This window comes from Acipenser ruthenus, chromosome 13, assembly GCF_902713425.1.
Source record: "Acipenser ruthenus chromosome 13, fAciRut3.2 maternal haplotype, whole genome shotgun sequence".
Lineage (NCBI taxonomy): Eukaryota > Metazoa > Chordata > Actinopteri > Acipenseriformes > Acipenseridae > Acipenser > Acipenser ruthenus.
In genome coordinates, this window is record NC_081201.1 from 20,951,291 (window position 1) to 20,966,949 (window position 15,659).

At 40.2% G+C, this 15,659-nt stretch overlaps 1 protein-coding gene across 1 annotated transcript in view; it reads left to right on the forward strand.

Moving 5' to 3' along the window:
- Positions 1–9,651, forward strand: part of cacul1 (CDK2 associated cullin domain 1) — a 92,249-nt gene extending 82,598 nt beyond the window's left edge. Inside the window, exons 8-9 of the mRNA XM_034030044.2 lie at positions 2,420–2,463; positions 8,833–9,651. Of these exons, the coding sequence (XP_033885935.1) occupies positions 2,420–2,463; positions 8,833–8,876 (88 nt within the window). The 3' untranslated portion in view covers positions 8,877–9,651. The remainder of the gene's footprint in view (positions 1–2,419; positions 2,464–8,832) is intronic.
- Positions 9,652–15,659: the final 6,008 nt, after the last annotated feature.

Genomic DNA, 15,659 nt, shown 5'->3' on the forward strand with positions numbered 1-15,659 from the left:
TTCTTAGGAATTATGTTACACTTGTACTTCCTGGGTCATTTCACTTTAGTTGCATCTTCTGGGTAAAAGCATGTCAGTCAATAGGGGAAGCAGCCGCTCGGTTAATGACAGGAAAGAAACTGTTGAAGAGGTGGGTGCAATTTCTAGATGAAATGACCAAGCAAGTGCAACACATTCTGAAAGCATGGCTTGCAAATAGAGATTCCTATAACCCTTTAAGGTGCAAGGGACATATGGTACTAACTTTCTTATTTTTGCAATGAGGTGCATGAAACAGATTTAAAATGTACTGACAGGTTGGATGTGCTCAAGGGTTAACCTAGTGGGAAGATGGTTTGTGTGGTTCCTTTTTTCTAGATATCTGTGTTTCAGTGCTCTAATGGTTTATGCTGTTAAATTGTGAGAGTTTCTTGCAGACTGTAGATCAAGTATATCAATGCACATAAAAATGAAGGTAACGCAAAGTGAATTTGCTTAGCTATGTCCATGAAAAATGCTCTGCCGACACTGTACATGTGGGATTTATTTTACGATTTAGTCCTCAGCATGAGACAGGAGAGATGAGGACTGAGTAGAACTGTATCAAGGTCTGAGTGGACTTCATCACCACGGGTGCAGCACAGTTCACAGCTTGTTTAGACAGACTAATGTAGCGTTCAATGTGCTTGCCTGGAAATTATTAATGACCTTACTGTATGGAAAGCAGAAGTCTGCCTTGTAATTTGGTTAAATATGTCTTATTTAAATTCAGTGATTGCTTGCTTAATGTGCCACTAGCTCAAACCTAATCTAACAGCTTGTGATTTCCTTTGTACTGTATAATGTGCTGTCTGTTGTGACTGAGCAGTTTCATGTAACATTTACCATAGAGCTCACCCTTTTCAGAACCCGCTCCTCTTGTGAAACGCACCCCTCGGGTATGCTGAAAGCAGACGGGTAAAGCAAAGAGAAAGGCTTTTCAATGCATCAGTGAAGCATAAACTGTACAATTGTTGTAAGGTCAGACAATTCCAATATACAATCTTTAGTTTTAGTTTTTTCTCAAACAAAGTTTTGACTGGACTGCTACATTAGCTTTTGATGAAAATCAGGTTTGTATTCAGATAGGTTATGAATTGTGATACAAGTATGCCGTGCTTCTTGCGTAACGCACATCCTGCTTCTAAAATTGGTAAAAGGATGCACGTTACATATTCTTAGCTACAGTATCCAACCTAGTTACTAGTAATGTATGCATGTGTATTGCTTATATACAGTATAAACTAGTTCCTATCAAACCAGAAATGCATGTAAAAGAAACAGGAAAGCATTTTTCTAATATGTGTACTTTACTTGTTTTTTCAGCTCACTGTGTTCTGTGCACATATTTACATTTATAAAAAAAACCGAAACCGAAAGCGGTTGATGATGGAACTACTTTAACTAAAACATGCATTAGGCAGTACTCCAGCTGAAAATGTTTTCAATTTTAAGAGTATGTTCAATGAAAAATCTTTTTTTTTTTATATTGCCGGCTGTTGCTTTGAAGAATTATCAATCGCATGGACACAAAGTGCAGAAACATAATGATAATGCAAATGTGTGTCTCAGGCAGAAGCTTACAAGGAGCATCAAGGAATTTCTTGATACAGAAGACGCACACAAAATAAGTATGAAATTAAAAATAACAAGAAGATAAAAATCAGGGAACCATGCTACAATATCATTTGGGGTTTACCAGAATGCCAGAATCTTTATGTGCCAGAAACAAAAACATTTACCACATCAACGCACAGAAACGTTTACCACAGAAAAATAACTTCCCAGGCTTTTTAACCCTAACCCTTTAGTTCTTTAATTTTTCTTTTAACTTTATATTGGAGCATGCAGACACATCAAAGTGTGTCTTGAATTAAAATTGTTGTTGCTTCTGGGTATCTATTGATTTCCTGTGCTGTTATTGAACGGTCTGTCACCTTCAACACAGGAAGTGAATAGGTACCAGGAAGCAAATCAGCATTGTTCTTAAAAAAAAAAAAAAAATTGATCCCAAATGAAAGTGAAATAAAACAAGCAACAAACAAAAGATTACAATGGACCAGTGATGAGTTTGCTCCAAAAAGAAGTAAGAAATGGATTTGAAAGTGTTTAGAATGACATGGCATAAAAAGCTCTGCCAGGAATAGAAATTGGGGCTCAGTGCTTCATAGTCGGGTGTGCTTGAAAACTGGGCTAGATTACTGTACGGTTGTGTCTTCTTCTTAACAATGTATTGATAGGATGTCCCAGAAAACACAGCAGTTTCTGATTTGTGGGAGATCAAAACAGATCTAACTCATAAATCTCAGGCAAGAGAAGCCTGGACTTGCGGCAGCATGAATTAGGAGAGTGTCTCCAACTGATGGTCCCGTTACCTGACGATTTTAAACTTGTTTTTCAGGGGCGACCAGTCGCGGAAAAGGGCCGGTGAAGAGCTAGCCTACAGTAAGTAAATCCAGTCCAGTCCACTTTAATGATGAAATAAACAACAAAGACTGAAACAGCAGAGTTTTCAGACCTCGTTAGTGTAACCATGTTCTCACTAGTTCTTGTGCAGTGTGTACAGTACAGCTGCTAACTAGCCAGCTGCACATACCACAGGATATTAGGTGGGTGCCTCAGTAACCTGGTGTGCAGTAAAGGAATCTACAGGATAAGTGGACTTTACCTTGGTCAAAGTGAAAATGGAGTCTGGGAAAACACGCTACAGAGCAATGAGAAAATCTATTTCTTTAAGCCAAACATATATGCATGGAAGATCTGTGGTGTGTCAAAGTAAGGGCCTCTAGAGGTTATTTGATGTTGCTGGGTGATAAGTTTGCAATAAGGCCCGAACAGGGTGTCCGTATACGTCCAAAATACAGACGCCTCGGGGCATTGTTAGGCACAGGACGAAGTAGAGTGCCTTCAGCCCCCAAGAAGTCCGTCTGTTGGATGTATACAGACACCCTGAAGGGCCTGATTGAAGTTATAATCCAGGTCAAACACTGGATTTGGAAAAAAAAGCATAAAAAACATTATTGTTTTTTTTTATTAAATATCCTTATGCCAATAAAGTAGTCCCATTTATAAATTTGAACTACACACTAAGTTAAGGTGAGTAAATTAATTCAATTGAAACATGCAAAAGTAAGTAGATCTTAATTTTTTATATGTGTTGAATTGTACATTGCCTTTGAAAAGATCCACCAGGAGGCAGAGACAGCACCGAGTTAATTTTTTCCCCCTCTCAGTGCAAGACAGTGTTTGAGCAGAACAGAGGAATGAGAGGAATACAAATAAATGCAGTGCCGTCTCGGATTTCAATAATTTAAGGACTGTGTGGGAAAGGGGTGGATAAAGTGCTTCCCAGTCGACCCTTACACCACAGGCAGAGGTGGAACTCACCCTAGCTCCTTGTTACTGGGGTTCTGAATGGAGAGCTATAGAGAGCTTCCTTATCTCTACTCCTAAATATTATTTTCTGATAGGCAAATCTGCGTGCGTCACAGTTGTTTCGAATGGATGCTCATGAGTGGTATACAAAATCAAAAATAGAAAATTGGTCCTAAAATGACTCTGTATAGTCTATTATTCTGCTTGGTGAACCATACAATTATTGAGACGCCTTTGCTATTCTCTGATGTATACTTCTTTAAGGGAGAGGGGTTGTTTGTGTAAATGATGGTGGTGGTAGGGAGAGGAGTTTTTGTAAATGATGGTGGTTAAGGGAGAGGAGTTGTTTGTGTAAACGATGGTGGTGGTAGGGAGGAGTTGTTTGTGATTGTCCTTGTTTCTGAAAACACAAAAATAAACAGACGCAAATATATTTGGTATATTTTACATTAGACAACTTCATCGAGAGAGAGATATACATACATACAGTACATTCTAGGGATGGGTCAGTGTAGTCGAATACACGATTATACAAAAAAAAATATATATGTTCTAATAGCATATTACATATTCGAGTACAGGAAAAAGACTTATATTAGCAAGTAGTAGAAGCAAACCCGTCTTTTCTTTTAAATGCTGACGCTTGACAAGTGTTCAAAATCAGTGTCAAACCCAGCGCCTTCATGTGAATGAGATTGGCATTAAATGTAAGGACCCTAATTAATCATGCAATGCTTGTAACAGCAAAATTCTACAGTAAACGTGTTCTGTTTGAAATTGTTGCCAATTTCGTTGCCTTGTTTTCAGCTAATGTTAACAGATCTGCTGCTTGAGTTCCCCTGTAATGACTGCACACAGTCGTCGTTGCTCGGCAACTGTGAAACAGTTTCCAGGAGCACGGCACCGGCTACCTTTAAATTGGTAAACAAATGGATATAACAAGTGCTGAAAAGGAACTTTTAGTAACATTAAAATAGAACGCTAATTTAGCTTTATGTTGAATATAAAGACATACGCTAAGCAGAACACCGCAGTGACTTAGAAAACAGCGTTAAAGTAGTTCCCTTTCAATTCGAGGATGACCACCAATGACATTACGTATGGGATATGCCTGCCGATTGGATAGGTATCTCTGAGCTCTCAATACCAGAGCTGCCGATACATGCAGTCACCCGCGAGTGGTTGTTTATTTCTTTCTGAGAGTACACAGTTCCTCCACAGGGCTAGGCCTCGCCGTATCCCCACTGTTGAGTGACTCTTCCAGCCGTGCTCTCCTCCACGGGGCTAGGCCTTGCCGCATCCCTGCTGTCGAGTAGACCTCGCCGGCTGCGTAGGCCCGCTCACCCACAAACAGTGTGCTCTCCCCTATACTATCTTTCTACCGTGGTTTTGCTGTCTGCTTCAACTCGCCCGCTTTGGCCCTTGTGTCCCCCTGGTGCACGCTACGCGCTGACCAGGTATGTGTGACCGCACGGTTAGAGTAGGCATAAATGCATAACAGCCCCCCCCCCCCACCCCCCGGTGCTTCGGTACCGGGGTGCACGCATAGCCCCTCGTATCTCGGTGCACAAGTGCTCAATACCCACTGCTACAGCGCTAGTGCACAAACGCACTGTGCTGCACAGTACGCGGTACACACTGTACACGGTACTCGGTGCGCACGGAGCTCAATACACATGGTGCACGCGGTGCACGGTGCTTGGTGCCACTGCTACACTAGTGCATGGGCATACAGTGCTGCACGGTACTCGGTGCCCGCGGTAATCGGTGTGCACGGTGTTCAGTACACTTTGAAGTGGTGTTCAGTGCACAGCCCATGCACAACACCAGGCCCATGTCAGGCAAGTCAGGGTTCCAACCCTGCACAGCTTGCAATGCGAATATCCCGCAAGAGGATAAACATACCCTCTGTGTGCAGTGTTTGGGCGTCTGCAGGTGAGAAGGGTGAAGCGTTCTAGGCAGGCCAGGGACATTATGGACCTCAAAGATCAGATGGCCCAGGTCCTGGAGCTTTTGGCCAAACAGTCACCTGCGGCCCCGGGCCGCAGTCCAGGCTCCGTTGCAGCCGCAATTGCCATACCCCCCACCCAGGGGAGATCAAGGTGGATGGGATGAGGCGTCCCAGCTGGCACAAGAGGACACGCTTTCTATAGCGGCCTCTGGGGAGGGGGCCTCCTTCTCCTCTGACATGCAGGTAGACACTTATGGGACGCGCTGCAGCCTTCCTGCGGGTCCCCTGGACGCCAGCGGCAGAACCACGCTGGTCCATTTTCCGGATGCTCCTCGCCCTCAAAAGTTCCCGGTCTTCCCAGATTTCATAGAGGAGGTACGCTCCTCCTGGGATTGTCCGGCCTCAGGTCCTAGCGTGCTAAAGCAGGCCGCACCGCTTTCCTCTCTAGAAGGCATTGAAAAGCTTGGCCTAGCGGGGTTCTCCCAGGTAGAATCCACCATCGCGGCCCTCGTTAAGGCCCCGCCGGTGGGTGGGTTGACTAGACACCCGGCGTGCCCGAACCCTTAATGCAGGCGTATGCAGCAGAGGTGCAGGCGAACTCGCCTGTCAAACACGGCGAGTGTGCTCACTGCTTATTTGGACGGTATACTGCACGAGGCCCCGCTCCCTGAGCCGATGACCACAGAGCTGTTTTGTTCACTCTCAGGTATTGGTGTCTCTGGGTTTGTGAAACCAGCAGTTACAGTTCACTTATTATTTGGTATACATTCTAATTTCAGGTGTAATCTGAATCTTAGCTTCATTCAATTTGGGTTCTTAAGCTAAAAATCCAACACAGCCTTCGAAACTATTCGAAATTCCCATCCCTAATACATACATACTTGGGATTATCAGAATCTGTGGGTAAATTAAGGCATCTCAGTTTTTCAAACAGTTGTTGTATTTATTTATTTATTTTTAACATAAGCATGTAGAAAATATAGGTTGTGGTCTAGTTTTTCAATGGCTATGATTATTTTGAAATGACAGCGTGGGGATGAATGTAACTGCTGGTTTAAATGCCTTAACTGCGTCATACAGAACATTTCAATACAAATCTGAACTGTGAGTTATTCAGGGATGGCTTTACAGAGCACATTTCTGAAACTGAGCAAATCCTATTGAACACAAAGATAAATAGAGGGTTTCAGAATGGGCACAATATTGATCAGATAACTGGAGGGTATGTGCAGGATGATATGCAAAGGAAAAATGTGACACTATGACACACTGTTTAGCCACCAGTAGGAGGCAACCGCTAAAAAAAGTGCCTGTAATTTTAAACTGTTTTATAACTTATTTATGCTTTGCCTTATTTTATTTATCTGTATGGCTTGGTATTGAAGCTCTAACATGTTCACTGAGTTTAAGAATTTAATGTTAAAATATAAGTAACGTAGTTCGTTTGCAGAGTCAGTGTGATACCTCGATAAAAATGCAAAATTGAAAAAGAACTTTGTAGAACACACGCGTGGTTGTACAGTAGTTCAAAGTAACATTGCAGTTAAAATGGAAGGCTCTTTTTTAATGCCTACCCCATTAACGGTTGTACAGTATTTATCAAGATTACTCATGACTTCAAGGTAATATTGCATTTTACTCTCTGTGTTAAAATTAGAGGGTAAGTTACTCCCAGACCCCAAACCTTATCTGGAGCGCTGACCACAGGCAACTACGATGAGATACAAAGTATATTTTTTTTGCTTCTGGCAATCACAAAAAGTGCTATTCTTGCGTCTTTAAGTGGAATAAGTAAGCTTGAAATAGCAGTAGTTGTCATGGATACTGACAGTATAATGGGAAACGTGTGAATTGATTCATTTGAGGACCTTTTGAAAAAATGGCTTTCAAAAGTAAGGGCAAACAAGGGGTTGTGTCAGTTTTCAAGCTGCAAATGGAAGTCTCTTCCACCTACAGACACATTATTCCCTTCCAGACTTCATGGGAGGACTAAACCTCTTTGTGTTCCTTTTGTATATTTCAACATGACAGGAACCAAAACACATTTCAGACAAGGTCCTGGCAAGACTTTTGATTGCACTAAATGCAAACCCAATTGAATGGTTGCAGACAGGCTTGAAGGTAATAAGTAAACCACTGTCCTCATCACTTGGAGGTAATCTGGCAACAACAGAAGGAAGTCAAGCAGAGAAATGTTTTAGCTAATGCCTGAATCAGTGATATAGATAAGATAGATCAGTTTAGTGAGTTTGTCTTTTTTTTGGTGCAGTTGAATACTATTATTGTCATGGTTTTGTATTCTTACAAAATGTATATCCATTTTTTTTATTTATGGGTTTGTGTTAGCCAGTGGCTGCTAGACACAGAAAGGTGTTGCCATTAAATGAATGACCTTGTGTAAGATTTGAACTCAAAATATCTTAGGAGTAAAATAAACCTGATACCCCATTGCTTCTTAAGGAAAGGAGAGAAATGCTTGTTTATGTAGTAGAATGTGTGTTATTAATTTAAGACATTTATGCATTGGTTTCCTTTGCATGATATATTTTTGATGGTCATTTATAAATTCTGATTGATGAACGAATGTGAGTATGGGCATGTTTTACACCAAGTACAGTTCAAGCATGGGATATAAAAAGAATGTAATATGAAGATTTCACTTAGGGTCATATCAGTCGTAACCATTTTCAGGAATAGGTGTTGTGTTAGGCTTTTAAATGAATATCCTGGTTTATCAATAGCATTTACCTAAGCCATTAAATACAAGATTGATGATTGGTACAGTAGCCATTAAAAAACACCTGTAAAGTACACTCAATAGATATTTTCCTTTTTTTTTTTTTAATTGACTTGGCTGAGGACAATTAATCCTGCCACCACAAGTGTACATTTACATCCTGTGTAATAGGTACTTGTTCCCTGCCTGAACCCATGCATGTAGTCCTACAATGCCGGGTCCTGGTACCTGCTGCATGCAAACTGAATGTAACGCCATGGGAAGTTTCAGGCAAGAAACTCTAAATACGCCTGCCAATATTATTTGATTTACTGGAAGATCCTTGCAGTCATTGGACTAAGGAGGCAAGTCCACATTCAGTTGAGAACATCTGTTTTACCAATACTATTCAAGCCACGTAAATGTAAACCACTTTGCAGTGGATACAGTGCTGCTGAGTTTACCACCTCCTCATTGCCAGGGGGCTTGGCAGTCGAACTGTTCGGCTGAGATTTCAATCAGAATTTCAAAGCAGCACCAAGTGTCCTGAAAGACAAGGCAGAGAACCAAAACAAAGCAAGTCAAAATTGTGTGATACATGCATATGTATTTTATTCTCCAATATTTATTTATTTTGTTAAATCACAACCATAATCCTAGTAATAGTACAATCTTGAAGACCTGGGCAAAACAGCAAGGGACATGAGAGAGTCAATATAATGTACAAGCTGTCTGTCCTAATCTGAACTCTTCCACTGTGCTCCTATTCCAGATGGGTCCTCGTCTTCTTGTGCCACCTCCAGAGGGTACAGATAGGGGAGATATGCGAAGCTGACCTTTTCTGCACAATACCACTGGATACTGTGAAGAAACTTGGAGCAGAGAACTGATTGAGGTCCTGGAGAGACTCCATTCACTGAGCTCAACCAGAGAAACAGGAATCTGTGATGCTGTGCTCCATTCTTTAGTGTCCTAACAACTGGACTCCTGATAAGACTGCTGGACTTTTTAGAGGATTTCTGAGGATTTGCAATGACTGTGGTCGGTGTGGCCAGTGATTCATGGATTAAAAAATTATAATAGAAATCGCAGATAGCCAGCTTTCTGGAGAAAAACTAAATCCTGTAAAACATTTTTGTTTCATTTTTATTTTGGAGGGAGGTGACTTTGTAACAAAAAAAAAAACTAAAGTCAATTTAAATCAACAGTACTCTTAACATCCGTACTTTTTCAACCATAGCCTTTCTGGATTTTTCTTGTAATAAAATGAAAGATGATGCTTAAAATGCTTTGGAAGCTGAAAGAGTTGCAATGACGTTTCAAAGTGTACTAATTTGCCTTTTGCTGAAGAGCCTTCAGTCTGTACTGTCTTTACAAGTAACACGATGGCATCCTCAGTGTTTTCTCCCCTTATCAACAGTGGAAGCAGCAATGTATCATGTGACTTGTGATGTAACTTGAACTGGTTGATAATGGATAGAAGGCACAAATGACCGATTTAGCGACTATATTCAGCTTCTTAACTCTTTAGAGACGTGTTCTGCAGCACATCCTGCACTGAGGTTCATTAAAACATGGCATTAAATTCCAATGTGCTTCATGATTTATTTATTTTTTTACAAAAACATGTTCATTTGAAAGCTTTGAAAGTGCAAAGACCCCAATTGTATGTGTTAATTTCACCACCAGTGAAACACCAAACTTGATCAAGATTCAGAAGCGCTGCTGTATATATCTTGTACAGCAATTTAAACCAAGAGCCTTCTGTCTGGCTTGGAAGTATTACAGTAATGTACTCATGCATTATAGAACCCCCTGCGGTGTTTACAAGAAGCGTATTACGTGACCTTTACTTTGTTTACCACTAACTTTTCGGGGGTGTTATTGGGAGGATGAATTTTGGTGATGAATTGTCAATTTTCTTTGAGTACTTTTAGTTTAATTCTGTTTGCTGATTCTCAGAGGTCATGTTTACATTTAGTTTGGACAGTTTATTACAGTTTGCTTTATATGGGCTTGATCACGCTAACGGGGATAAATAATAGGCTACATGTCAAAAGAAGTGTTCAGAAAGACTTGTTTTAAATTCTATCAGTTTAATATTCTAATTTAGAAAAAAGATTACTCTTTTTCAAAATATACACAGATTTGTATTATTATGCAGACAACGTCATTGAAGACAGAGACGATATATAGCAGGACTGGATTGCAGTACTATAAGAGAATAAGTTGTGTGCAGGGTGTCTCCTGTTCTAAGAGATGTCATCTTGTTGCAGCTTGGATTCTGGCTGCTCAGACTGAGAACTGAAGTCATAAAATATAACACACAACGTATTCACTTATTATATATCATAAAAATGAAAATTGTACTCGGGCTCTTCTTAAGCAATAAGACCATGTGTTTCAGGGTTGTATCAGATTTTTGTATTGTTACTGTAATCATTGTAAACAGTTTTGCAAATGTTATGATGTTTTTCTTTCCTTCCATTTTGCTTTTAAAGCTAGACATTCTTCCTGAATTACTTTGTGTTTGTTGTTCCTCACCCACAGTAATTGATTTGGTACTGGAACTGCCTGGGGGTAAGATTAGTTATTTCAGAAGTTAGTCACATTTTGTTTTAAGGTGCTTTCACTGAGTTCAGGAGCTGCTCATCAGTTCTATTTGCCTGACAAGTGTTCAGCTTTGCTTGCAATACACTACTGTGCACTAGATGGTGCTGGTATGTACTTATAGTGGAACCTCAGAGTTACGAACACCAAACTTACAAACTGACCGGTCTACCGAACACACTTTAACTGGAATTATGCAATCACTCAACCACGCATGCGATACAACCAGATAGGCGTTCCTATAAGCGGTGTGCTGGTCACGCAGAAGGCACAATTACTGTACCAACAAATGTTTCCAGAAAGGTGAGGCAGATATCAAAGCAAGTACAGGCAATGTTACTTAGAGCATTTTAGTTTTAAACAAAGCACTCCCCCCCCCCCCCCCTCAAGCCAAAATAAGTTAAATGACTGAACTGCATGAATGCATTTTATTTAAAAAATAATCACTACGTTAACCCAAGTTTTCCTGGACATTTAAATCTGTGTTTTTGCTACAGTTACGATTTCAATGATAACTTAAATGTAGCCTTTGTCCATTTATAGTACTGTTTTAAAGACTTTAGAACCATAACAATATGAGTATTGTATTACTGTGCTGTATCCTCCAGATTGAGGGTGTAGAGAGCAGGTGTACGCATTTTCAGAGTAACAGACATGTCCGACTTACGAGCAGCCTCCATTCCCAAGGTGTTTGTAACTGAGGTTCAACTATAATACAAAGACACATCTAGCCTGAATTCCATATTACTGTGGCAAGCAGCTAGAACTGAAGAGCAGTGATTGAAACATTATGAAAAGGAATCAGTAAACAACTGAAAACTATTTACACTTCAAGTACACATGGTGCAAGCGCTGTGAGGCTGATTAGAAATGTGACTCGCACAGAAACATTTTAATTTGAACAGGTGTTTGTCTTAAAATGTGACATCTTGAAAACCGTTCTGTCTGCCAGGAAACTTGGTAAGCACAACAGCAGGTCTAATCAACCAAGAGCGGGCGCCAGGCTGTGCTGCATGCTCCTGATAGTCTTTCAGCACACTGACAGAGATGACCTAGCAATCATTCAGACCTGCAACGCACCCTGTTTACACTGCAAGTGACTGAGCAACAACACACAGCTGATTGATATAGTCTGCTGGCTCCTACAAACGGCACGTTGCAGTTCTGAAGGTAAACCATTCATGATTTGGAGAAGTTGCTGAGTTCTAATTCAGTGAAAGTCTTCAGGCTGCAGTTTATCGACAACTTTTATTGACTAAGAAGTTGTGTTTTTCCCAGAGAAAGCAGTTATTGACAAGCTTGGGCTTGTAAGCACCATCATTGAGAACATGTTTTTTTATTTATTTTTTGCCAGTCATTTTGAGTGTCTGGGTCCTGCTCCAGTACAGAGTTACAATATATTTTTCCTTTAACTGCCTTTGAACTTGTCTGGAGAATCCTAAGAGCCAGGACAGAAACAGCCTTCCTCATTCAATTAAAAGCATGCAACCTTTCAGCGCTCTCAGCCCCATCTACTCAATGTCTATATGAATGTGGAGTAGGTTTGGCTGGCAGAGTTGAAATGTCCCATTGTCACATGACTGGAATAGAATGAAGAAGGCTATTCAGACCCAAAACTTGGAATTCTCCAGACAAGCTTCAAGCAGCTCCTCTGGTAACCCAGAGCCACTCGGAAGGATTGCAAACACTACATTATTAAGGGAAATGAAAAAAAAGGAATTTAAATGTGAGGTGAGAGAACTGAAAGCTCTCTTCCCCAGGCAGTGTGGCAGCCAGGTCCTGACTCATACTCTTTTTGATCTGTAATGCAGTGTTTCTGGGATACAGTTGTTGAAGTGGCAACAGCCATAGGTTTAAAAACAGTTTCCAGCCTGCAGAACCACAATCTCACTCAGATTAAGCTGTTTTTAAGTAATATTTTGAAGCAAGTGCTTGAGACCTAAAAGGTGGAAATACCTTTTCAGTGGGGACATTGAAATGTTGGCAAAATTGGTAGTCAACAGCAAAATGTTTTTCTGGGTATGGTTAATCCAATGTATGGATACCCACCAGCGAATTAAAAACTAGTAAATTTCTGAAATCTGCAGTTTTTACTTCCCCTACTGAAACAGCAGAGACCTTTTCACAGTTCCCCATAATGCCTTGGTCCCGGTTTGAAAGATCTTCACTCGTGTGAAAAGGTTATTAAATGCCAACACTCTTAGTGCTTGTTATATAAAATAACATGTGTAGTGAGGAAGGGGTCTGTGGGATGAAGCAGGCATCAAACACCCACCACCAGTTATTGCACTTAATTTTCTTTGTTAATATATTTGATAAAACAAGGGGTTGTAATATGTGGGGTAAAACAACCACCAAATATCCCACCCCTTTCTCCTTTTATTTTTGGATATTGGTATTTCTGGATCTTTTCTTTAGGGATTTAACATTCTACATTCCTTTTTGATTTCTGTTTTAGAATTGGTGCATTAGGTACTTTAGCTAAAATCAAAGCTGAAGATTATCACTGCGTCCTTTCAGATGACTGTACATGCAGTATCTTCTTGGGATAGGGATACGGCTATAAAAGACTGCTTTGTTTTAAAACGCATACAAGAGTTATTCTGCTCCACAGCTTGAGGAGGAGTGATGTGAGGGAAAAGGAAGGAGGGGAGTGGGAAGAGGAAGAGGGTGAAGAGGGGAAAAGGGCAGGAGAGGGTATGAGGAAAGGAAAGGGAGTAAAGGGGGATGGAGAGGGGGAAAGGTTGAGGAACAAGGAGGACGACAGAAGAATAAAGAGAGGGGCAGGGAGCTTTCAAACATGCATGGTGACCCGGTGACTCTCACGTAACTAGAACAGTTATATTTTGGTGGGAACTGAGAAAATAAAGGTCTGAATGTCTGTGGTTTAATGGCATAATTATCTGTCATCAATGAGGTCCAGTAATTCAAGTTCACCTCTGTAATGACTAATTCAGACAATGTATCAGGTAATGAATTCAGAGTAGCTGACACTGCATTGCGTGCAGCAGCAGCACACGAGTTTCTGTTTGTTGTGCATGAGTTTTCACAATTTTATACCAAGGCTGTTGGGTTTTTAACTTTTTTATTCTGGATATCCCTCCAGTTGCAATTTTATACAGTGAAGCACCCAACCAGCCAACATAGAAACATTTATAAATAATCAAAGACAAATATTTGTTAACACTACATATCATTTAACAAATATGGGAGTTTCACCATAAGAAACGCTTTCTTTTGTCACTGACTTAATTTCAAATCAGACTTGTTCATTTCCATCAGCAGCAGATCGAGATAGAACACATTTCCATTGTAACTCTGACTGGCTGTCGGCCCCAATTGGGACTGAAAGGCTAGAAAAGTCCACCTTGTATTAACATGCGTACAAGAGTTAATGTGATCTACAGCTCAGGGTGAATGAGAGAGGAGGAAAAGGGGATGCGATGGTAAGAGAAGGGAAATGGGGGTGAGGGAAAGGAGGAGAGGTGTGGAGTGAGAGAGGTAAAGGGATAAGCAGAAGGGAGAGGAGAGGAGGAGTTAAAATTCTCGTAGTGATGGTGGAAGTTCCCTAATAAGCATCCAGTGAAGGAAGTGATAGACATGTTTTAAAACTAAAACATGATGCATACAAGGGATCCTTGACTTTTTATTTACAGTTGAAGATGGAACCAGTTGCAGCCCCAGTTTGATATTGGAACGAGGTGAGACTTGAGTTTTACAGAGTGGTTTCATGGTGCCGATGGAAACGTGGCAATAGTTCATTGAAAACAGTCAGCCGTAACTATCTTGCTCTCTTTGGATTTTCGGATGGATCGGTAGGACTGACAGCTGCTGTCCTAATCACTGCAGGAAGGATAATTGAGAGCTGGGTTAGGCTGACTCTCCAATACAGATTGTTTGCAATACTGTCCTGTTTGTTTGCACCGTGTATTTTGTGAATAAAAAAGAAAGAAAAGTACCATTGCATCACAAACCTGTTGAAGACCCCTTTACAAGAGAACATGTTCGACAGGATTTCAAAGCCTCTAACAAGCCCTTTGGCGCTCCTACAAAGTTTTCACGTTTTTGGCACGGTTCGTAAAAGAGGCTGTGAACTTGTAGACAGCTAAATATTTTCCCTGCATCCTCAGCTTGTCTACATTCAGGGTTTTTGAGATACATTTAAGCTTGTTGCCACGGTAACCAGCTTGTTTCAAAAGACAGGGATCAAAATAAGCAGCATTTGTTTTTCATGGAGTACCCCTTATGTAAATACAAATAATAAATAAAAAAGAAAACATTTACAAATTAAAAAATACACTTTTTCCAAAAATTCCCAGTACAAATGTTAGTCATCTTCTGCCACTAACACACCTTGGATAAAGGTGTCTGCTAAATAAACAAATAATAATAATAACAATTTGAAAAAAACAATACAAAAACGAGATGGACACCAGTTAACCTGGCAAAAAATATGGCATTGGTAAAGACTATTGTGGGTTATTGTTATATAGTCCAAGTTTCAAACCCATTCAACACATTAACTGTGAGACGGTACAATACATACATACTTAATTTTCCTTGTTTTTTAAAATATAAATTATTCTTAGTACTTACTAGGGCTGTGCAGATACTCACCTTTAACATGTTTCAATCTGTTAGATATTAATTAAAATGTGTGTTAACGACACAACATCTACACATATTTCAAGTACCAATCAATAACAACCTGTGTGCTTTGATATGTCGTATTCAAAATAACTAAAACATTATTATTTATTTCATCTTGTATCTGATTGACATAAAATCATTCTGATTTCACTTCACTTTCACTTTGGTTGTTTCCATCTCCTTATGTGTGCAACATCTTTGTAGTAACAGTGTGGCATTGTAGTCTTAAACCTCAGATTTTCAAACTGATTTTTTGGGAGATGGAGACCACACCAAACCCAGGCATCTAAAAATGTCAACCAAAACTGATTTAAACACTCAAGACCTTGAAAACATTTG